The 25424-nt window shown below is 36.4% G+C and overlaps 1 protein-coding gene across 2 annotated transcripts in view; it reads right to left on the bottom strand.

Annotated features, from left to right (window-relative positions):
* Positions 1 to 12931: 12931 nt before the first annotated feature.
* Positions 12932 to 25424, bottom strand: part of tmem163a (transmembrane protein 163a) — a 43261-nt gene continuing 30768 nt past the window's right edge. The window contains exons 4-9 of one of the 2 annotated variants that reach the window (XM_058786246.1): positions 22009 to 22052; positions 21553 to 21644; positions 19970 to 20066; positions 17136 to 17247; positions 16295 to 16436; positions 12932 to 16200 (exon numbers count right to left, since the gene is read on the bottom strand). In XM_058786246.1, coding sequence (XP_058642229.1) covers positions 16140 to 16200; positions 16295 to 16436; positions 17136 to 17247; positions 19970 to 20066; positions 21553 to 21644; positions 22009 to 22052 — 548 coding nt within the window. In that variant the 3' untranslated portion in view covers positions 12932 to 16139. The remainder of the gene's footprint in view (positions 16201 to 16294; positions 16437 to 17135; positions 17248 to 19969; positions 20067 to 21552; positions 21645 to 22008; positions 22053 to 25424) is intronic. The other variant, XM_058786247.1, reaches the window with a different exon arrangement.

Here is a 25424-nt window from a genome sequence, read left to right as displayed (position 1 = left end):
TTATTATTTACTTAATTTTAAGGCAACGGGTTTCCTCAAGTTAAGTCAACTTATCACTTTTTACAGTGTAATATGATTATTTTACTATGATTTTCATCAATGTTTTTAAAAAAATGTGTTGCTTAATATTCAAGATTCTTTAATAAGCAGAAAGTTCAAAAGAACAGTATTTATTTGAAACCGTAATCTTTTTATTTCATCCTTGCAGAATAAAAATAATTTCTTTCAAACATTTTAAATGGTTATATATACATATATATATAAAATTGACTTTTCAAAAATCAGTTTTCAAACAAGTGGCCCATGCAGGTGTCAGCAGATATACAAGGGACACAAAGGTAAGTGAAATCAACAGCAGGTTTATTGAACATAGACCGAAGCGAGATGGAGAGTCCAGGTGAGTGGGCGGGGATATGGGAATGTTCAAGAGAGTCTTATCTGAGTGTAATCTATCCTTTTTCCTTATCCAGGGGATCCAACGGGAACAACGTAGAGAGGAGACAGTGGAGAACAGGAACGGTGGAGAATGAAGATCGGGACATGGGAACAACTAGGACGCAGACAAAGGTAAGTGGGTCAGGTGAGCTCAACATACAATGATTGAGACCAGACAGTGACAGTTAGTGAGGAGTTTGCTGATATAGTGCTCTTGATGAGTGGAGACAGGTGGCGGTGCTCAGTAATCAGGTGAGTGTGATCTGGTGAGTGTCGTTGGTGGTGACTGTGATTCCCTGACAGCAGGTCACTGAAAAAAAGAAGTTCAATTTATTTAATTTCTATTTTGCAAGTTTTTGCACGCATATTTTTAAAGTAAAATTTAAATATGAAATTAAGTAAAATCTACTTAACTAAGTTATCTAAAATTAGTAAAGGCAATAAGTAAATTTAACGTGGGCAGGTAGAGTTTGATGAGTAATTTCTACTTAATTATTTTAAGTTTACCCTACAATACTCAAATACAATTCACTCAGTCACAGTTTGTAAACTTTACTCAAACAACATAGCACTGAAAAAAACAAAAAAGTCTATAAAGTATGTGGCTAAGTTACAAGCACTTATGTAAGCAAGTAGACTGCTCATTATTCATTTTAATGTAATATGTTGACTCAATATAGTTATTAACTGAATGAACATAGAGACCTGAATACTTGGCACATGATACATAATGACGGTGACAATCAGTGAATAGTGTTTGAGTATGAATGGGTCATTTTGAGTAAAAAATGAACTCCAGATGTCACAAAACAGCAAGTTACTTAACCTAACAACAAAAGCAACCACAAAACAGTGTAAATACAACTCGAAAACAGCAAAAAAAATAAAATTAATTATTCATGCCCAAATGCATGATGGGAACAACGGGATCATGACGTTGATATTTACTTAAACAATATTTGTAAAAATAACAAACAATTCCAAGTAAAATATACGTGTAGGTTCAAACTTTAAATTCTACAAGCTTAAATTGAGTACTAATATTGAATTTACTCTTTTATTTAAATTCTTGCCTGAACTAAATTATTTAATGTAAAAATTACATTTGTTTTTCTGTAGTATTTACTTCACCACAAAATCATTTTTATCAGTGATGATTGATCCACGAGTGGCATTCATTCATATTGACCAACCTGATTCCCATCAGCCGAAATATAAGAGAGAGGCAGAAGGATCTCGTAATGACATACAGCTTTGTTTATGATCAGTCCACTTTCACAAGAGTGAGAGGGAATCAAGAGGTTGACATGGCAACCGGTCCATCTGGTCACACTCCAGCTGTCTTGAGAGAATCGTAGGGTTTCAGTGGGGGAAACTATTCACAAGAACGCCTTGAATGTGAAACTCTGTACTTCCTCTAAAGCCATAGATAACACTTAGTCCAATGTTCAACAAAATAAATTAAGACGAGACAATAATCTTGCAAAAAACAGAGTCTATTTCATTGTGATCTTTTTCTGAAAACAACTTATAACAATGTATTATAAAATAAATACACGTGGTTTGACAGACTTAGAAATGAACAATGCCTTTGTCTTTCAGCTGACTGAAAGTCTTCTTTGTGTGATTCAACATTAAATTCCAATTCCTCAGTATGATTTTAATAACTTTTTTTTTTGTATAAGATATGACACATCATGCTCGTAAAGCTTACACTCCTTTCCACTTCTCTTCACCACAAAAAGTTGCTATATAGTCTTCTGCCATTCTTCTAGTGACTGTTCTGTCAGGAAAGGTCTTCTGTGGTCAACATCTGTCATGCCATCTTGCTTCCATGAGCACAGATTACATCTTCACAGGGATCTATTGACTCTCTTGTGGTTTTTCCCGTTTTCATTGGTCACGGTCAACAGTTGTTTCTTCTGCTCCATGCTGTACAGTTTGCAGTTGTTTCTTTGTATGTAATCATTCTGCATCAAAGATTATGTTTCAAACCAATAAAGACACAGTCATATCCTCTCAGAAAAAAAGATACAAAAGCTGTTACAGTACTCCTTTAAAAGGTATTAATATAATTTAGGTTGTAATATGTACTATTTATGCACTATTATGTCAACTTTACAGATTCTAAAATCAAGTAAATGATCATGTAACAACATTTTTTTTTTATTCCCTCTTCAATTAAACCATTGGTCTCAAACTCAATTCCTGGAGGGCCACAGCTCTGCACAGTTTAGCTCCAACCTTAATCAAACACACCTGATCCAGCTAATCAAGGTCTTCAGGATTACTAGAAACTTCCATGCAGGTGTGATTTGGAGCTGCAGAGACCACTGAATAAAACAGTACAATCTGCAAGCACATTTTTAAAATTGTATGTTTGATATTAAATGAACAATCAATTTTTTATTTATTTTTTTGGCTCAAAACTATCTGGGCTGTGATTTCTAAAGGCTTTCCCAACTATTTATTCTCCCCCACTAGACATGTTTTGTGCTGAGCATGATTTGTTATCTTTAGCTGTGACAGAATTGTGTGTGGGAATGTGATTCATTTGGTATCTTAAATGTCATTATGTCAAATGCTGACCATTCATCCACACTTTTTGATGACTCTGAAATTTATTTAGCAAATTCTGTGAAAAATAGTGAGAGCACTAGGCTGTTAGCATTACTAAATCAATAGCATGAGTCAGGGGTTCATAACTGGTGCAAGAACTGTGACTAATCTTTGTGCTTTAAAGATTTAGACTTTATGCAATTGATTCAGAACATAACCGTGAATTTATTCAGACAGATAATATATAAAAATTCCAATGAAACCAATATTGGTTGAGGAATATTATGGTGAATGAATTGATGAATTAACATGCTAACATTTACTGAAAAAATAAGTAGGAATATTGCCATTCCACAGAATGTAAACAACATGGTCGGACATATTAGAGAGTCAATTGCAGAACTTTTACATTTAATCAAAGGGCTGAAAGGCATTTCTCCAGCATCATACAAATAGCTTAAATATCTAAAGCTGCTGACTTCTGAAGCCCTAAATTCAAGTTACCTTTACTGGCCCTCACAGGCAAACATTCCTCATGGAGAAATGGACCAAGTCATTCATTGTTCCTTCTAAAGCAGGTAGAAGGGCCTTTCTTTGCACAACTACAAAAACAACAAGAGCGAAAAGTAGACAGCGAGAGAGAGAGACTCCTTGCACAAAGGTTGATTCAAGGCTGAGACATTATTAGTCAGTAATAGAAGAGCAACTTCACCCTGATGAAAGCTGGAGGAGGTGGTGAGGATGGAAGCTAGCGATGAGGAAGGTGATTCTGCCAGGTAATGTCACAGGAACTCAAACTCATCTTTGTGTCTTCTTATAAAGTCTTAGAACAACTATATTATAGTAGAAAGCTTGCATGAGCAATGCAACTTAAGGACGTAAAGAGTTATTTCTGTCCTTACTATACTGATGGGGAGAACTTGTAATAATGGCTAAGCTTTGAAAAGTCAGGAAACATTTATCCTAAACTAAAATCTACACCATTATCCCTGAAAAAAACACCTTAGACATTGGAGAAACAGTATCTTGCCACATTAGATTAAATGATGGGTGGTTTTGGGAATTACAACAAAGAGTTCTTTGTTCTTCTCTTTGTTCTTCTCTTTTTTTCAACCACTCCCTCTCAGGAAGCAATTCCCACACACGGACAGCCTCACTGAGACTATAGCCCTGGTCTTTGTGGGACCGGAGGGTCAGAGGTGGTCGTCAGGGGTCCCCAGCTGGAGAACGTAAATCCAGACAAGCTTTGACTGCCTGTCTTCTGGACTGCTTGGTTAATGAGCTTTTCTTTATTTTGGTTTGCACTGGGCTACATGTTCTCATTCAAATGGTGTTAAATATGCCTTAAAATGCAGATTAAATACAGAGCGCATTACATACTTTGACCATGTAAGATGTAAATATGATTTGTAGAATATCTTCACATCAGTGTAGTTGTGAGAGCACTCAGACATGTCTTAGCTTGCTCCTGTAGTGTTTGTGTTCTGAGTCAAACATTATCCAGTCTGAACAAGCACTGTGGGTGTTTCTCAATAACAGGGTGTAGCAATAATAAGAGCTTGACTTTCATGAACACGTGTTGTATACGTTTGACAAACAAACCTGAAAGGAACACACAGTTGGCATTTCATTTATAGCAGAAAACGGTAACTAAGTCATGATGTAAGTTATCATACCTGTATGATTTCTGAAAAGATCTGCCCTTTTAAATCAGAAAACAGCTTATTATTAAATAGCTAGCTAAACTTTAGAGTTATTTTAAACATAATTTACCGCTATTTAGGGAAATGAGATGCGCAAGCTGTCAAGAAATTAGATAATAGCTAGCTAGCAAACATTAACATGTTAATGTATATCTGATGAAGAGTTTTGTCAGTACAGAACATTTTTATTCACAAAGAATTCACATTGAGGGTAAAACTGAACAATTAGCTGAAAGTGACACATATATTTGAGGTAAAGTACAGAAAGTGTTTCTGAAAGTGTCTAAAATGTTGACAGAAATTATGCACTAAAGTTAAAAAAGACACTTGCAAAATTTTATAGATAGTTAGCATTTCCATTAGCTATGTAAACAGTTCAACCTTTTTTTTCCACATAAATAATATTTATATATTAAATATGTTGTCCGAGTTGCATAAAAGATAAGGATAGGGATTTGTAAATCACATGTTTATGAGAATGTGGTTTATGAGATCATGTTGCAGCAGGAGATCCAACCATAATCACATCAACCCCGCAGCTGCTCTTTTACTGTAAACCTTTCTAAAGCAAAGGCTGAATGATAATGTCTGATTTACCTCAACCTGCTGACTGTCCAAAAATAGCAAGTATATTTATAGATACGTATAAGCGATAAACCTGATAAGCCCAAAATGGCATGTTAAAGCCAAAACTGTTTTGAAGGAGATAGAAAAGATTAAAGACAAGGAGACATACTAAGTGATATATCACACAAGCTGTTCTACAAATCCCCAGCAGAACAGATAAACAATTTTTGACCTCTTTCTATTTTTCCATTCCAGTTCTTGTTAGCTTGTACACAAACTCACAGTCACATAAATTCTTACGACTGGCCTGAAAAGAAAGCATGTTTCAGTCTTGGTAGGATTGTGCCAACTGGTTCATCTTGAATAAATATGAATAAGTTTGGACAGCTAATTCTTTATAGTCAATTATTTCTCTGTTCATTGCACCATTGACGCAGTTATTTTAATGGCATGTCGTAACACAAAAGTGTGTGTATTTATTGCGTATAATCTAGGCACAAATCCAGACCTACCACGCCTGTTCTGTGTTCATTCATTATGTTTAAGGAATTCTGTCTGTTGAGGTCAGACTGGAATCTTTGGGTGTTTGCCATACATTTAATTACTCGAATCTCTGTGTCCTCCCTCCATTTAATTTTGTTTGTAAACAGTGCTTTGGAAACCAAGAGCTATACACTCCAAGTGGCCCTTCACACAGAAAGCGTTATTGTATTCCAATACTCTGTTTTTCCAGTGGTTTTCTTGGTAAACTTGCGTTAAACATGTGCTCCCATTTTTCAATACTCTCTGAACGGTCCCTAATTCTGGAAATGAAGGACACTGGTGGAACATTTACTCTGTGATAAAGTTTACACATTAACATCCCCAGAGGTGTGTAAAGCCAGTTCTGTAGTCCTATTCCTTCATGAAACATTTACACACCACCTCTGGTGCCTATTTGAGACAAAAACTTATGGCACTGGTGCATTTAACTTGACCATGCTGGAATTTGATTTGAAAACATGGAAACATGTAACAACTAAGTAGTAGCAATTGACCCTTCGCAAAAACCTGTCTCCCCCTTTGTTACTGTTTTCTATGTCTGACAAGCCATGGAGCTCTCTCTCTCACACATTGACAAATACATTGCAGAGCAAAGAGGACACTGATAATGTGCCGACAGACGAGACAGAGCAGGTTACTTTTGGTATGAAATAAAGTCTTAGCTTTCAAATTTTGTCATTTTTTAAGAGATTAAATCAATAAATAGTGTTCTGTTGCTCACAGTAGTGCCTCTGTTCAAGATGCGCATGCATGAAATAGAATGAAATAAACATGAATGAACATCAGAACATTCAGAAGGTATCGTTTCAGTCGCAGAAATACATCAGTAAACACCATTTTTCAAGTTCAAGTCCACTGAAGTTAATCTACTCTCCTGACTGCTTTGTTTGTCGGACAAAAATGGCAGATTTGGCATTATGATTGGTCAGATCACCTGTCAATCAAACTCCCTTCGAAGGGTCAATTAGGCATTATCACTTGACAAAAGCAACTACAATATCTGATAGTCAGAACGATTACAAGTCTGATATTGCTTTTATACAGTAGTTCAATAAAGAAGTTAATATTGAGCAGTATACATTTTAGACACAGTATTGATAGTTACTTTTGTTTCAAAAATAGTTCCAAACTAAGCCACAGACAGAAGTGGTGTTTTGTTCCTGATTAAATCAGTGTCCGTGAATGAATCGGTTAGGTGAATGATTCAATGTGTTACTTGTTTCACTCATTAATTTTTCTTTTGAAAAAAGTAATTACTTTACAATCATTAAAAAGCTATGTTTTATATTTAATAAATGTGCAATATGTGTCACGGAACGTGGTTGTAGCACACAGGAGTCGAAGACGAAGGAGTAGACAAAAAGGAATCTTTTAATACACATCAACACACAATGTCCATTAAACAACATTAAACTCAGACAAAGACTAGGGGAGAACTCAGGTCTTTTAAAGGAACAAACAAATGAGCAAACAAGATGATTGATATGAAACAGGTGAATGAAATAAACAATGATTAACAAAACTAGAACAGGAAAAACCAAATAAGGGCAAACAGGAACTAAACAGAAACCAACACGTAACAGTATGAATGTAATCCGGAAATACTACATTTTTCATGCTATCATTGTCACATGACCTACAGCATCAGTTGTGTCGTTTCACTGCCATTCACAAACCCTTTCCCATGGTCTCATGGGAATTCAGAATCTCACTGACGGTAGTATGCCAATCCGCGTAATTTTTGGCACTTGTTTTATAAACGCCTTGAATTCAAACATACAGTACTAGTATGTACTGTATATTCGGATGCCATCTGAATTTATGTTTTTTTCCTCCCTTGCTTTCAGGTTCTTTTGTTTTACATTAAAGCTGAACAGAAATCTCCCAAAAATTTCTCAAAATACTTCAGCAGAAAAGGATCAATCCACCCCAAAATGAAAATTTTGTCATTAATCACTTACCCCCATGTCGTTCCAAACCATTAAAAACTCTCTGACCCTCCCATAGTACTTACTTCTACTACTAAGGGTTCTCCAGGTATCCCAGTCCTGGGTCAGTCTCTCCAACTGTGTGTGTCCTAACCATCTCCAGCGACGTTGGATGATCTCTTCGTCTGCTGGTTTTTGGCTTGTGTGCTGCCATAGTTCCTAGCTGCTGATGGTATCGGGCCATCTGATCTGGAGAATGCACAGCAAATATATGTTGATAAATGTCTGTATCTTTTTTGTGGCGGTTACAGTGGTCCTCCATGTTTCAGAGCCATAGAGAAGCACTGACTTCACGTTTGTGTTAAACACCCTGATCTTTGTTCTGATGGACAAGTCTCTTGAGCTCCAGATATTCTTTAGTTGGAGAAAAGCTGTTCTAGCCTTGCCAGTCCTTGCTTTCACATCGGCATCGGTTGCACCCTGTTTATTTTCAATGCTGCAAAGGCATGTGAAGTCGTCCACCTCCTCTAGCGGTTCCCCTTTCAGCACGATGGGTGATGTATTGGTGGCGTTGACCTTCAGGACCTTGCTCTTCCCTTTGTGGATGTTGAGACCAAGGTGAGTGGAGTTTTCTGCCACACTGCTGGACTTTTCCTGCATCTGCTGCTGGGTGTGGTAAAGAAGGGCCAAGTCGCAAGTTGCAATCTGGTCCATGTATGATCCATCTTTGCGAAAGCCATCCTGTTGGTCTCGTAACTGGGGGTCGACAACGTCGTTCATCCCTTCCAGTAGAATCCTGTTAAAAACCTTCCCTGGGAATCTGTAAAGCCATTATGAAATTGAAAAGCAGTAAGGCAGTAGGACCCGACATTATTCCAACAGAAGAATTAAAGGCTGACACAGAGACTACAGCAGAGATGCTCCATCCCCTATTTAAGAAGATCTGGGAAGAACTGTGGGTACTGGGAAGTACCCACAGAGTGGAAAGAGGGTTATCTCATTAAGATACCAAAGAAAGGCAACTTGAGCTCCTGTTCTAACTATAGAGGAATCATACTACTATCCATCCCAGGGACCGTCCCATAGACAGCAATGGAATTAACACGATCAACGTCCAGAAACGTAGTAAGTAGATCGGTAAAATAATCCATGCGACATCAGGGGTTCAACCGTAATTTTACGAAGCTACAAGAATACTTTTGTACGCAAAGAAAACAAAAATAACGACTTTATTCAACAATTCGTCTCCTCCGCATCACCCTAGCGCCATTTTGGAGAGTATCCAATGAACGCAAACAGCGTATGCTCTTCTGTGTCAGCTGCGCCACACACTGTTTCGTCATTTACGCTTTGATTTGAATTAAAACAGCGTATCCGCGTGGCGCAGCTGACACAGAACAGCATACGCTGTTTGCGTTAGGGTAAAGTGGAGGAGACGAATTGTTGAATAAAATCATTAATTTTGTTTTCTTTGCGTACAAAAAGTATCCTCGTAGCTTTGTAAAATTACGGTTGAACCCCTGATGTCACATGGATTATTTTACTGATCTCCTTTACTTGATCTCTCGTTTCTGGACGTTGATCATGTTAATTCCATTGCTGTCTATGGGAGGGTCAGAGAGCTCTCAGAATGCATCAAAAATATCTTAATTTGTGTTCTGAAGACGAACAAAGCTTTTACGGGTTTGGAACGATATGGGGGTAAGTGATTAATGACAAAAGTTTCGTTTTGGGGTGGAGTAACCCTGCCCATTAAATTTATTTTCTTTTCAACATCACTTGTGTCTTCCCTTGCTTAATTTTTTCTGACAGCAAGGCTGAACAGATTCAGAATACTGACAGTTCTCAAAATATACTGGCACTTCAGCAGAAAAGCTTTTTTTTTTTTCTGCCAGTTAAATAATTTCTCAGGTTTGTATATGTGAATGTTCCCTGTGGTAAATTGAGTCCATCTGCCAACACTGCAGACATCTCCATCCACCGCTCATTGGCATTTATTAGATGCCTGTTTTCCCCCTCCCCCTCCATATGGCAAGCTTATGGCTGTTGTCATGGCAACAGCTGCTCCCCCTCCTGTCTCCCATTGGCTGATACAGACATTCCATAAGCAGCAAATTCTGAGGTCTCAATCAGTCAGTGTCAGTGTGTACTGATGGGTGTTCATTTGTGTACATTGTTCATGTGTCTGGACCACTGTATGTATTAATATGTATAAATTTGCTACAGCACAACACTAGTTTCCATTAGCATGACCCTCCAGGCCTTTGGATCAATACAGTGCTGTCTTCTGTCTGGACTCTAACCCCATGATGCCTGATTTTCCTCAAGGAAACTGCATCGTTTGATTGTTTGGTGGAAGACGGATGACTTGACCTACTTCTGACAAAGCACACAACACCTCACAACAGGGCAAGTGGCTGCAAAGACTCTTGCACTTAAAGCACGAGATGATACTGTATCAGTCACTATGCTAAAAAAAAAGAAACATCCATGCTGAATATCAGATTACAGTTATCTGCCAAACAAAAGAAGCCACGGAGACCTTAAATATTATTTAATAATTTTATACTGATTGTAATCACATCATCATGATATAACATAATGTGCACTCAGCAATGTTTTGTTTATGTTGCTTCCAGTTGTCTTGGACTTTATACTGACATCTAGTGGTGCGGATGCAGCGTCATGTGAAAGTTATCGGGTTCAGTTTTAAATGCAACTGCACAAATACCTTTTTTCAGATGCATGATTAGTTCATTTAAAGTGTTCATAAATGTCCAAAGAGGTGACCGTGTAAAACAGATCATGAATCATTAGCCAACAACTAACAAAACAGGTCTACTAATCTAAGTCTTCATTTAAACTTTAAATGTATAGCTTAATAATTACAAATAGGTTATTGTACTGCTTTATTCATTTTAGTACACATTGTTGGGTTTGTAAAAAATTTGTTTGTGGTGAACTGAAAACATATCATCGATCTGAGTACTTAGAACATAATTACTGTCTTTATTTATCAATGTACTAGATTACTACCAAATTCTAATCAAAATGATTCAAAGAGATGAACTTTAAAAAGCCAACCACCCCTGAAAGTCATGGAATAATTCACACATTGGCATAAACCTTACCAATGTAATCATAAAAGACCCTGCAGTTAGAAGTTGATACTCTGTTGCTCAAGGTCAGAGGAGATGAAGATCTGCAGCTGTGAGCTGTAGCTCATATGATCTTGTGTTGTGGTATGCTCACATCACCTCTGGAATGCTGCTCCATTCAGCGAACAAAGCTTCACCCCTGCTTTAAGGTTCATCCACCTCAAAGGGGAGGAGAGTTTCGAACATGTTCTGAGTTACTGGAGCAGCCTGACCAGCCTGGGAACATGCTGGAATGAGAAATGTGAACCACCTTCTTATTAGTCAGATCCAAAAGAATGTACTGTACAGCACAAGAGAATTTGTCACCCATTGGTTTGCACTGATTCATGGCTTTTGTGTGTGTGTGTGTGTGTGTGTGTGTGTGTATGTGTGTGTATGTGTGTGTATATATATATATATATATATATATATATATCGCCTATATTAAACATTTAAGAATGAATGCTTGATACCTAGCTTGAAACAGCAATATTGATTATAAAGTAAGTATCCTTGACATGTAAGAGTGATGGAATCTGGATAAGTCAAAGTCCATTTTGCATATAGACTTAAGAGTCCAAAAACAACACTGAACAGCTGTAACTGTCATTTCAAACATGTCAGTCTGGGATTTACACTCGAGGTGGGTCTTGCGGGGGAGGAATGGATCTAGAGATTCCAGCCATTCCCTCTGGCTTTGGGGCAACATTTGAAAGCTCGACTCCCCTCTGAACCCCACTTCCAATTGCCCAAGAGAATTCGGCTGTTGTGGTCTGTCTGTCACCATGGCTCCAAGCTTGAGTTTGAGTTTGACTCTGCGCCTGCATCCAGTGTGAAATCTGTTCATTCAGCACAGTCTGACTCCAGAGTCTCGCAGTCAGAGTTTCTCGCAGAAGTGCTCTGAAATCCAAGTGCTGTCAGCTGAAAAGGCAGATGCTAGTTTTCACAAGTGCTGTTTATTACAGTAGATTAGGCTGAAATCACACCGAATCTGTAATAGAAAATGACATAGTTATATTTATACTTGTGACTTACACAACAGATCTAACTCATTGTTAGATAATTGTTAGGAAATGTTAAACATGTAATGTATACTTTAACTTTAGATTGTCAAGCTTTAGGTAAACATCCCTGCATCATCTGACTCAGATTATCTTTCACCATCAAAAAGATACCAAAACACCATGGCATTACCATTGTTTACCTGCAGAGTTTAAGTGTGAGAAACAAATCTTATCTTCTTTTCCCTGCCTCCTACTGGTTGTGTGAAGTAGGTCATTACAATAAGCAACTCAAAAATCTTAAAAAAAAAAAAAAGTATACTTACTGAACATAAAATCACCACATAAAGCCCTTGATTACAAGCCCGTCAACTTGTAATTGTATTACTTAAAATGAATAAAACAGTACAATAACTTAATGTAATTAATAAGCTATTTAAATGCATTTAAAGTTGTATAGCTTTGTTTAGATGAAAGAAGAATAAAAAAAAGGTGTTCTTTAGAAATCTGTAGGATACGGTTGTTTGTCTAAAATTATAATAAATAAATAAATACGGACACAAATAAGATCTTTGGTTGTTCTGTTGTGTCCTGGTGAATTTTCGGTGTATAACTATCTGTTAACAGCTCGCCATCTAGTGGTCATAAATGAAAAGTGCAGAACACCTCCTTCTGAAATAAATCAAGATTAAAGTCATATAAAGCGCTGATTCTGTTGTTGGAATAGGACAGGGGCAAGTTGTCACACATTTTACTTGAGTCAGTTTTTCTTAACTTGAGTAACTTAAACATGTTTATACTTCATCATACTTGTGTCTAACAGATTAAATTATATTCACTGAGGCTTCTCGGATATTCATTAACATAGACTGTGCAGCTGTTATTGTTACAGTATACTGAGTAATGTCACAACAAATAGCTGACTCAAAAAATGATAGGCCTACAAAATAAGTATAGCACACTATTGTACACAACCCATATTGTCAATTAGACATAAGCAGTGTTTTCTTAAGAGATTTTATTTTTGTACAACCTTTATGTCAAGCCATATTTCACGTTCTACAGAAATATAGATCAGTATTACTATTGAAATAAACGTACATTCAGAACCTCTCGTCTATGTGCCAGACATCAGAAATGTGTTGTGTATGTATTTGCTTGTGCTGTGCATGCGTGTGCTTGTGTGTATCGGTGTGTGTTTGTGCAGCATTTTGTGGATAAGTGGTTGTTTTCATGCAAAGCGCAGCAGTGAGTAGGCCTTGGCTATTGCTTAAGACTAAACTACGGCATTAGTAGACTTCAGGCCTGAGCCAACTAAAGCAGGGTCCAGCTGTCAGTTTGTCTTTGGAATATAGACTGATTTATACAATCATCACGACCTAAACTAAGCAAATGTAACAATTGTGTGACCCTGATGATCTTTATAGTAATGGATAAGCAACTACAGCCACTGAAGTCTATGAACAGACAGTGCTGTTCTCCTACGTGTCAGCTGATGGTACATTACAGCCTAACACATGCGTAAACTTACAAAACTAGCACAATATGCCTGATGAAAATGAATGAATTAAGCAACTGACTCATAAGAATCAACCTGCCTATCTGGCAGTTGTGATGTGACATCTGAATATTATAAGCACTCAATACCAAATTTTGTAAACATAATACAGCATTAATTCGGCACATTACCATGGGCAGTCTACACACACATATACAGTCTAGTCAGTACAGTTTAAATAGGATTATGGAACACTGAATTTGAAGAAATATTCAAGTTATAACGCAAGGACATCCACTGATACGTATATTGCATTACGGCACAAACACGCCAATGGCATCACTTGAGTACAAATCAATAATAAATAAAAACAACTTTGCTGTGATGTACAAGAACATAAATATGAAATGTCCTGCTTTAAAGTTTCCCTCTTCAGATGAGATCACATCGAGCAGAAAGACAAAAGGCTTTGGGAGTCTGTGCTGCGCTTATTGGTCGACTCGTGATTGTCTGGTAATATTGGTGAGATACATAAATCAGTAGGTGTGCTGTAGATGAGCTGTGAACCAATCAGTCTTTTACATTCAGTTACATTTATGTCCCAATTATGAGACACGGAAGCAAAAATAAGTTATGTTTAAAATTGAGGAAAATATGATTGCTGATGTTCAATACTGATTATGTAAAAAGAGGAACCAGGAACACTTTGTGTGACGCTGTGCTTGTGAGACAGTACAAAAGATCAGGAATTAGAGTTCATGTACTTGGGATGGTCAGGGACAAAAGCATAAGATTTAAAAACACATCTTTATGCTTAGGAAGCAAGTCGTGTAAAATGTGTGAATAAATAATTAATATTAATTCAAATTAATGTGCATTTTTTATATATGAATAAAATAAATGGATTTTATAATGCACTACGGTTCACAAGGTTGGGGTCGGCAAGATGCCTTTTGAGCTCAACAAGGCTGAATTTATTTGATCAAAGATAACGTAGAAACACTAATAGTGTGAATTATTGTGATGGCAAAGCTGAATTTTCAGCATCATTACTCCAGTCCTCAGTGTCACATGATCCTTCAGAAATCCTTCTAATATGCTGATTTGCTGCTTGAGAAACATTTTTTATTATCAATATTGAAAGCATTTTTATGTAAACTGCGATTTGTTCAGGATCCCTTGATGAATAGAAAGTTCAAAAGAAATAGCATTTATTTGAAACAAAAATCTTTACTGTTTTACAGATTTTTTTTAAATCAATGTACTGCATTCTTGTGAAATGATTGTTTTTCCAGAAAATAAAACAAAAAACTTACTGACCCCAAAACTTTTGAACAGCAGTGTAGATATGTAGGTCAGAAATGACAAACATTTGGATTTATGCTTCAATCTCTTTGGAGAAACAAATAAAAGGTGAAAAACCCATTATACTATAGATTAGTTTTGTTAGTGCAGTAAGAAACTGAAATGTGCTTTGTTTTTCCAATGATTTGCTCTCCATTGTGGAATAAGCAGCCCTGCCTTCACAAACCCTCCATAATACACCGATCATTCATTCTGTCTGCTGGAGCCCAAATCAATCATTTCTACATCAGACGATACTTCAGGCCATTCTAATCTTATTCTGTCTTGGCACGAAAAGAGTATCTGATAAATTCAATAGCAAGTGGCAAACAGACAAAGCAAAGCATGCCACAGAAATCACCGGTTAAACATAGCAGATCATCGCACAGCAAAGGCCAGATTAATCGATTGCTATAAAAAATACAACAGTGCAGCCAAAAACATGAATAAAGATATTTTGCATTGAATTGCACAGTACGCAGTACAAGCGAAAAAAGTAAAAGTAGTAAAAGACAAGAGTACATAGATTGAGGAATATTTCAGTTTTTGTCTTTTTTCCTGGTTGTGGTGGTAGAAATGGTTCAACAGTCAGGACGTTCAAGCTGCTTTCTGTGCTGGTTAGTCATTTTGACTGTTGACTCATAAGGACTCAATGTCTATGACAGATCACTGATGCATTATGGGCCGTTCCTCTTAATACTGAAGCTATTTTTCCAATAGCGATATTTCATATAATTATCTTACTGACTCTTAACCTATAGTATATTTGTGCCTAATTCAGGACATTTCTGTGTGCTTTCTTCATTTAAATGAGTATCACCTCTACACTGGAAACGATGCTGGTCTCTAGCTCTGAGAGGATATATACAATATTATACACTAATATATAAACATACCATATAATTAAATCATTCTGGGGGACAACAGGTGGGACGATGCAATGCAACAGAAAGATGATCTCTAAAACTGACCTAAAATGAATTATAGTCGAGTGGTTTCACATACACATTCACATGATTTTTCATTAAACAAAGAGTATAATATAGTATAAATCAATGTCTTCCTCCATACTTTAAGAAACAAAAACATAAAAGTGTGGCATAATATAATTTCATGGATGTGACCAATAAATGCTGATCTCTGTTTAAAACCAGCGACTCCATTCAGGACAATATCTTGAGTGTCAGGAGTGACACCGATCCACTGACCAGCTCATTCTTCTTCCTCCTTCCTTCTCTTAAATGTTGTGCTGAGTGAAAGAGGACATCAGGAGCTGGTCAGAGAGGTGATTTTACAATACATGATGCTGAATTGGCTGCCAGCAGACTTTATTCCTGGATGTATTTGGGGTATTGTGTGAGTTGAGAGAGCAGCAGGAGCTGAGAGAGATAACTGGATGCCTTTTTTGTACTTCTGAACCAGCGTTACTCAAAGCGCTCATAGTTTCGAGTTTGTCTTACTCGTGGCACCATGTCAATCAACAGCCTGCAGGAGAAATGAAGAATGGAAAGATTCATATTAGAGACATAATAGTGTGAATGACAGAAACTATCAGCTTGTTCTCAGTGAATACACTTACTTGACCCCATAAGCTAGAATGATGAGTCCAATCAGGACCCCAATGGTTCCGTCCAGGTACCAGATGTTGGGATGATGTCTAAACACCTCAGCACTGATGAGGATGGAAAATCCCATGATGCCTCCAACCATAGAATTAAAGCCTTTAGAAAAAATAAATGAATAAAGAGCAATTACATCTTCTGTGTTGCTATGAATTTCATCTTCATGACACCTTCATTTACGGTTTATAATGAGCAGTGTTGTTACTGTTATCTAATTATTTTCATTCATTGAAATAAAGCTTGAAAATTAGATGAAAAAGTTTAAAAATTAAAAATGAGAAATATTGCCTGAAATAAGCTTATGTATTAAAACTGAAATAAAAATGAATAAAAGCTAAATAAAATAACATAACAAAATTACATTTCTCAATACTCAATACTTTTTTTTAACTCTTCACACAGTTCTCCCAACCAACTTTCATCTTGGCACAGCAGTTTATTTCACATTCAGAATACATAGGCATTTGGGTGTGTCTAAATGAGAAAAGATTTCATGTAATTTTAAAGATGGAGTCACAGAATGCATTTGGGGCCAAAGCAATAAAAATTATCCTCAGTTTAGCCGACATACATAGCTGTTGTGCGCACTATGCGAAGAGTTTTGAAAAAGTGATCGAAGAAGTAAGAAATCGGTCCCTGCGATTGTAAAAAACTGAAATATATTCATAGTCACAGAGGCAGGTGGCACCATGATGTTGTGAGCTAATAATATGAACTGAATGAGAAACAGTGACATGGTACGTGCTCATGACGTACGTGTGTGTCGTGTGTGTGTGTGTGTGTGTGTGTGTGTCTTACCATCAGTGATTAGGGCTCTGCTGGTCAAAATCCTTCCCAGCATGAACTTGGCAACAGCAAGAATGACACACAAGAGGCCACTGACGATAGAAACGCTGAACAGGAAGTCATCCTGGCAGAGAGACAGACAGTAACAGACAGTAAGCAGAATTGTTCACAGTAGAAATGATTCAGGGTCCATATGGTTGAATCATAAATTGGGAGAGGGGCACAGGCAATACCAACACAGAGACATTAAAGCCTGAACTCTTGTGGAAGTAAAAGAGGGATAAAAGTATAACAATATAACAATCTCAGTAGGTCATTCAGTTATGTCTTGTCAGCTCTTGAGGCAATACAGAGATGAAGTGAACTTAATATTTAATAAGGAATTGAAAAAGCATGATAAGAGGATTAGACTAGACTAGATACAAAGACTAGATATAAGACTCACAAAAACTGATTTACACAACAAACACGATGGCTTTAAATACAGTTAACAGAACTATTCTAATAGCTGTGGAAAATGAACATGTCTGTATCAGAAATATGGAAAAAAAACAAAAACTAAACATACTCATCACAAAGGCATCATGAAAACATTAAGTGGATATCTCCAAACAAAACACTAAGAAAAAACAAAAGGTACAAAATAGCTATTATAAATAATAAAACTTCATAAATGACTTGTATCAGTCCTGAGGACATTGTCAGATGCATCATAGATGATCTACAGCTGTTTTTGTCTCTTTTCTCTCCAAACTAAGAATGTCTGCTCTCCACCCACACAACATCCAGAAGCATTTCTCTTACATTTCTAATAAGACAGTTTGTTCAGAGACCTTCATCTCCGAGGAACAGCTGAGAGAAAAAAAAATGTGTTTAAATTCAGACTTTGTTCTTTTAAGCTGTAGACTGGCTAGTTAAGACTGGCAATTTGGATGAATTGGACCACACAGTTTTCAATAAGGCCACCTTAGAGATTCAGAGTGATGGCCATTTGCCAGTGAAGGAAGCTGACATGAAGAGTCCAGGTCTAATGAATGTGGAACTGCAGGCTGATAGAATGAAAGAAGCACATTAAAGAAGGTGGAAGCCCATTTCCGAATCATCCATCCTAATACAACAGGACAGGGCCGACAGAACCGATGGCTTCCGGCCAGCACAAATCCATCATTAAAGCTGCTGCTGTGATGTTTCATTAGCACTTATGGAGCTAAACAAGGCTTGAATGAATATATGAATAAATTCAACTATCTGTGATGACAGTAAATATTTACATCAGATCAGCTTTGCAAGGAAGGGGTGACATTCACTAGTGACTTGTTGAGTGATGACACGACACACACACACACACACACACACACTTAAATGTCAGTATAAAGTGGAAAATTTCAATATTAATCATCTATCATTATATGTACCTTTACATAGATTTATCCAATCATTTAAAAAATGCCAAATTATATATAATGCAAAAAGTCTATGTTAGTAAATTAGTATATTCGGTGCAACCAGTGTTATTTTAGTTTTATTTATATGCTAATGCTATTGTAGTATTTATGAATATCTTAAATTAGTATTTATTTTTACATTTTCAGTTTTCATTTTAATTTCAGTTTTATTCATTGTATGTACTTTGTCATTTTTAAATACTTTTATTTAGCTTTAATTCACTTTATTTCAGTTTTAGTCAATTTAGCATTTTTAACTTTATTTCAGTTAGTTGTCAAAGCAACATTTTTCATTAAAGTTTTTCATCTCATACTTATAAAGTATTATATTTGAGCTTCATTTAAATTCACCAAAAACATTTTTAATAGTTTTAATTAACAATAACAAACTTGGGTGCGAGTCACTCATTCCACTTCAGATTTTATTCACTACCAAGATCTTGGCAACATTTTTCTTCTTAAAAAAAAGAGAGACATATTTAATATCGTTTTCTGCACATTAGAAATTCATCAAATAAACCGCAGAGGATGGTGATAAAAACTCAATCTTGACCCTCCTGCTGTGCTGCGGAGTGAACCATAACAGACCCCTGACACCTATTATTCCTGTCAGCGGCGTCTATGTGTGACTCCAGATTACTGCCGTTTCCTCGTGCTCATTAGCATTTTATAGTCTGGGAAGATGAAAAGGGTGTGAACTGCTATTTCCCAGCCAGAAAAAATAAACACTGAGTGAAAACACTGATTTACATTTAGATTTTCTTTGATTAGAGAGGTGCCTTTAGGCTGTCAATGGCAAACAAAGGGAAAATATATATTGTTTTGGTTGTCACTATTCTTTTTATTCATTTTTTTCCTCCTTACATGTTTCCTCACTCAGCATAAACAGAGAGTATTTCGTGATGTCTCCAGACCCTGGATATCAGTTAACATTGTGTTGGTAGAGGATCATAAAAATAATGTTCAGTAGGGATGTATCAGTGCTCAGAGATTTATCAGCGGTGTAAAAGAGATGAAAATAGAGAGATTAAAATCGCAATACCATTAATCACCACCTCTGAAATGATTATCCTGCAGCTCTTTGGAGTGGTGCCAGTCTTTGATTAATTAACGGATAAAGACTGAACACATTGCAGTTAGCTGTGACTGTTGGAAAAATCCACAACTGACAGTGAGATGAAATACTGCAGTGTTAGAAAGAGTTTGTCGGGTAACCTAAAGTCATTTTTAAGGGTCAAAAGAGGTAGAACAAGGTCCTTAAGTTGACAATTTATCATTTGATTTTTTTAAGGTGTGAAGATGATTGTATTCCATCTATTTGTCAAACTCACCATCTATTATATTCAATGTAGGAACATTAATCTTAAAATGATAAATATGACACACTGTCATTGAACTCACCACTTCAGGAAGAAGTTTGGTGGCCAGATCATGGATGGCCTTCCCCAAAATACACAAAGAAGACAAGATGAAAATCACTCCCAGGATCACACATGCTCTGTTGATGGAGAAAACCAGAAAAAAATATGCTGATAAAATAATACATTTAATCAAATCTTGAATTAGTTTATATGTTTTGAGTTGAGTTACTTTATCGTTTTGAATTTTTGGGGTCAGTAAGATTTGCTTTAAAGATATTAATATTCAGCAGAGATGCATTAAATTAATTAAAAGTGACAGTAAAAACATTTATAAAGTTACAAAAGATGTGCATTTCAAAGAAATGCTGTTCTTTTGAACTTTCTATTCATCAAAGAATCCTGAAAAAAAAACTTTTTCAACATTAATAATAATAACTGAAATGTTTCTTGAACACCAAATCAGGATCATGTGACACTGAAGGCTGGAGTAATGATGCCAAAAATTCAGATTTGTTAGCACAGAAATAATTTTAATAGTTTTGGTCACACTGTATTTTAAGTTCCAATTCTTACTATTAACAAGTTATGAACTATGGCTTTTGCCTCAATAAACTCCTAATTACTGCTTATTAATAGATAGTAAGGTAGTTGTTAAATTTGGAATTTGGAATGTAGAATATGGTCATGCAGAATATGTGCTTTATAAGTACTAATAAACAGCCAGTATACAAGTAATATGCATGCAAATTAGCAACTAGTTAATAGTGAGAATTGGTCCCTAAAATAAAGTGCTACCACTGTTTTAATCTATTTTAGTACAAATAAATGCAGCATTGGTGAGCATAAGAGACTTCGTTACAAAAAAATGTTTTAATGGTAGTGTATATATTATACCTCTCTTCTATACTAAAAATATATATTACACCTCTTCTACAGTAAATTTTTTGTAGCTGATGTTGATTCAAGATGACAGTTTCACAAAGGTGCACCTGGGGAACACTGGCCTCAATTGACTTACAAATGCTTAGTTTTTTTATAGTAAACCTGCAGAAACCTGATCCACTCTGAAAAATATGAAAAGTGCCCACAACGTTCAGATTCTCTGTATGACAAGCGGCCACCGGTACACCTACAGAGACCTGCAATTCTTTTCTAGTATTGCACTATAAATCTCCCTTTCTGACACATCGACCAGAGAAATGAGATTCGCAAGCCCCCACAGACTGAGGATGAAACCAGCAGCACAGGCCTTTATCAACGTAATACGTCTTCAATTGAGACAGTCAAGGTGAAAGCCAGAAACAAGGCAGATCACTCAACAAACCTGATAAATCGAACATGTTAAGACTTAAAACATGTCGCGCTGAATGTTGGTAGGATCTGGTCAAAAGAGAATAGAGTTTGTGTTCTACCATGCTCCACCACAATCCCAAATGCACTAGCTTCACTAAGAATAGCACTGACAGTGAAATGTTGACTTATATTTTAAAATGTTTGGAATGTATTTTTTTGAGCATTGGTCACAGAGGAAGCATTATTTATCCTTTTTAGTGTTTTGCTGCAGGTTTTTTGTACTATGCAGTGCCCTACATACCACAGACAGCTTTTCTTTTGTTTACTTACATGTATTCTCTATGGGCAGAGTGCACTGCTGCAGCGTTGCTATAGCGCCACAGCACTATAATGGAGGAAAGAACATCTAACGTCGCGTCAAACTGAAAAACAACAGTGATTCATCAGTGCTATAGAAATAATGCTCATTACATCTCACTATGTCACAAACTTAGGTCCAGTGATACATTTATTCTAATGAAACACTCCCACAGATGCCTTGAGCACAAGAATGTAATGAATGTAAATGTAATAAATCAAAAACAAAACCTGGATCATAAAAAAGAAGCAGCTTGTTGTATTTTTTTTCCAGAGTCATTAGCAACCATCTCTCATACCCTATACGGACACCATTTAAATAATATTCACACATAACAGTGAACATTAAGCATAAACAAATGCACACCTTTCCAGAAACTTTTGACTAAAAATAAAATGTAGTTCATTAACACTGAAGATTATACTTACGGCAAATCCAAAAGCTGATGCACTGTGTCTCATGAAGGATACAGCTATTGGGGGAAAACAAAACAACAGAGAAAAAAGAGAGAAAGACATTTATATGTTAATGTATGTCACAAAGCATAAATAATACACAGTACAGCACTGACTAATGTAAAGAAGTGTCTGATGGATGTTAAGCTGTTTCTGAACTATACTATACTATGTCTATTATTCCAAACTAATGTTTGGTAACAAAACATTAAAATAACATAAAAATAACAGTATTACCATTGTTGTTGGAAATGGTACAATGACAATACTTCAAATTTTTCGGAGCAGCATATTGCCATGTAAATATCGTCTGTATTATATAATATGTATTATTCTATTCTATTCTATTCTATTCTATTCCACATTATGTTTAAGGAAAACAAGTCACACAAAAATGTATTTCACATCAAAAACAAACAATTATAAAATAATAATATAATATTATATATTACAGCTTTTAGGTTTATAATATATTATATTATAAACCTAAAAGCTGTAACTGAAAAGCTAGAAAACATTATAAATGGAATAAAACAGCATGTCTTTAGGACAGACAAAATCATAGACAGTCAACAGAGGGCAACAGACAAATTGCTTTTGCAAAGTCTGGTGAGGGGATTGTTACATTTGTGAAACATCAGTGAGTTTCACACAGAGAGAAAATGCCTCCTGTACATGTTCAGCTCAAAGCACAGGTCTGTTGTACAATGTCAGCCGTTGTAATCAGATGGAAGTGCAATTGTCAAATCCTATGTTACATTTATCAGTAACAGAATGCACAGTCAACTCACCCCTCCACTTGCATCTATTAAAATGTGAATTGAAAAAGGCTGCCCACTGTGTTTTGACTTTTTTAATAAAGCTGTAGAGATATGAGGCTCTCCATTTTACCAAGCGTGAGCTTGCATTTGAGAGGCTCTATTTGCTGCCCCCCTCGAGTAGAGAACTCTCACTGTTCTATTGATCTCCAACTTTAAAGACAGACTCGACCACCACGTGTCATAGCAACAGAGGGGCTACACATCGCATGATATCCCACACTGCCCTTGAAACAGAACAATACTTCTGCTCAGGAGCTGTTGTTATGTATGAAAAACAAAAGATTTTTTTGTTTATTAAATCAAATGATAAAACAACTGAAGACTCTTCAGAGCCTATAACAAATGTTGATGCATTGTACAATATAATATCCAACAAGTCAGTACAAGTGTTAATCAGTGGTCTAGTTCAAGTTTGGCCCAGATCGTGTTTCCGTCACATTCTCTCTCTTCGTTTTATTTCTCAACTCTCTCGATCAATAAAAATGTGGCAAAAAGGAAAGAAAAACACTACTAGTTGCACAGCAAAACAAGTACATCTAGATCCCTTGAATTTCTGCATTTAGCAGACCACAAAGGGCCCAAAATTGTGGCTGAGGGATCATAATACTAGAACGAACAAACAGCTTACATTCTTAATAACTATGAACTATAGATTTTGTGAACTTGCCAATATGAGCAGATAAAAAGTACAGGTCTATCTGGAAAAGATAACATCCACATTCTTCCTGGCCTATATGCATATGAAATATTCCCCGAAAAAAAAAAAAAAAACTGAGCACATAGGAAGGAATGTGATGATCAAAGAACTCAGTGAGTGTAGTTACAGCAGAAGAAACATGCCTGAGGAAGTAGGTCAAAATCAGTGTGAATGTCTTCAATCCTGCATTACATCCATATCAGTATTAACAAGAGAAATGTCGTTTTCTGTTGATGTATATACATGGTTTTGAAATGTTCAATAAGCACACAGCTGTGTTGTTCAGGTGTCAACATACTTTGATTTGTTTACCGTAACTTAAGGCTCAGGTGGAAACTGGAGGTGGAAAGTGTAGGTTGGTCCAGATCTTTTGACAAACAGCAGGTTTGAATTGGGGAAATTTCTGCATACTTGAAGTTTCCAAATCAGAACACAAAACGAAAACTCCCTGTTGGGGGTTTGCTAACAAGACACAAGACACGTATTAACAGGAGAAAAGTTGTAGAGGAAGAAACAGAGAAGAGAGATGGAGATTGCTGGCTTCTCTGATTTGCACTTAGTCACTATTTCACTTTCAATCTCTCCTAGTCTCGAGTGTATGGTCCAAAGCCCCTTTCAAGGAATCTCAGTCCACGCAGCAGCTCTGTTTACAATGTCTCTGGATAGCTATTTCAGGCAAGATCAACTCTTATCTTATTGAATGGGGAAATAGTGAAATTTCCAAAAATGCCTTCCTCACATTTAAATAACATCACAAATCAGCAACAAAATCAGACATGAAATGTCTCATAAATGTTGTTTCAAATGCTCAAATAGTATATAGTATAGTATAGTATATAGTATTACAGGTTGGTCCAGTCCAGTCAAAACACAAGTGCAGTTCTAAGGGAAATCTCAGGTTTCTCTGAGAACCAGAGCTTCTAACAGAAACTTCAGTGATGCAATGATTTACCAAATAATTTAGAAAGGTGAGTTCACATAGCATTGTTTTCTGAATTTTCGTGGGTGGAAACCAATCATTTCAATGGGAACCCTTGCAATTCACCATTTGCAGGGAGTTTGATTGACAGGCAATCTGACCAATCATAATGCCAAATCCCCCATTTTGTCTGACAATCAAATCAGACAGACTAGATTAACGTCGGTGGACTTGAACTTGAAAAATTGTGTATATTGACGTCTTTCCGTGCTTGAAACAAGATACCTTCTGATGTTCATTCATGTTTATTTCATGCTATAACTAGTAAAGAAGAAGATATAATCAGTTGACGAGCCACTTGAACTGAGGCGTGACGCATTAAAGAGCCACAAAACGTTATTTATTGTTTAAATTTCTTACAAAATGACAAAATTTGAAAGCTGAGAATTATTTCATACCAGAAGTAGCCTGCTCTGTTTTGTCTGTCAGCGTGTTGTCAGTGTCCACTTTGCTCCACACTGTATTTTTCACTGCGTGAGAACGTGTGGCGTTAGAGTGGCAAGGCTTGTCAGACATAGCAATGGTAACGAAGGGTGGCAGGTCTTTTCGAAGGGTAAATAGGAATTTCACCTGAGGGTGAATGATTTCCCCACACAGCTTACACAAATTCGAACTGTTTTGAATGTGACTTCTGTGTGTTTGGTGCTTTATACATCTCTAAATGCCTGTTAAATGTGCCTGAAATTGTCTCTAACTTGGCTGTAACTAAAGCCACCACATTGCGCACTGAAGTTTCTCACATCATTTTTTGGAGTCTTTTTTGGATTTTTTTCAATGAATCCGCTAATCCAATTCACAAAACCTGTCTGAATGATTTCTTCAGCTAAACTCACTGAATCAGCGATCATATACAGTGAGGAAAATAAGTATTTGAACACCCTGCTATTTTGCA

Source organism: Onychostoma macrolepis, chromosome 09 (assembly GCF_012432095.1).
Source record: "Onychostoma macrolepis isolate SWU-2019 chromosome 09, ASM1243209v1, whole genome shotgun sequence".
NCBI classification, from domain to species: domain Eukaryota; kingdom Metazoa; phylum Chordata; class Actinopteri; order Cypriniformes; family Cyprinidae; genus Onychostoma; species Onychostoma macrolepis.
The sequence above is the reverse complement of the archived record's forward strand: the minus strand, read 5'-3'. Positions and strand labels throughout refer to the sequence as shown.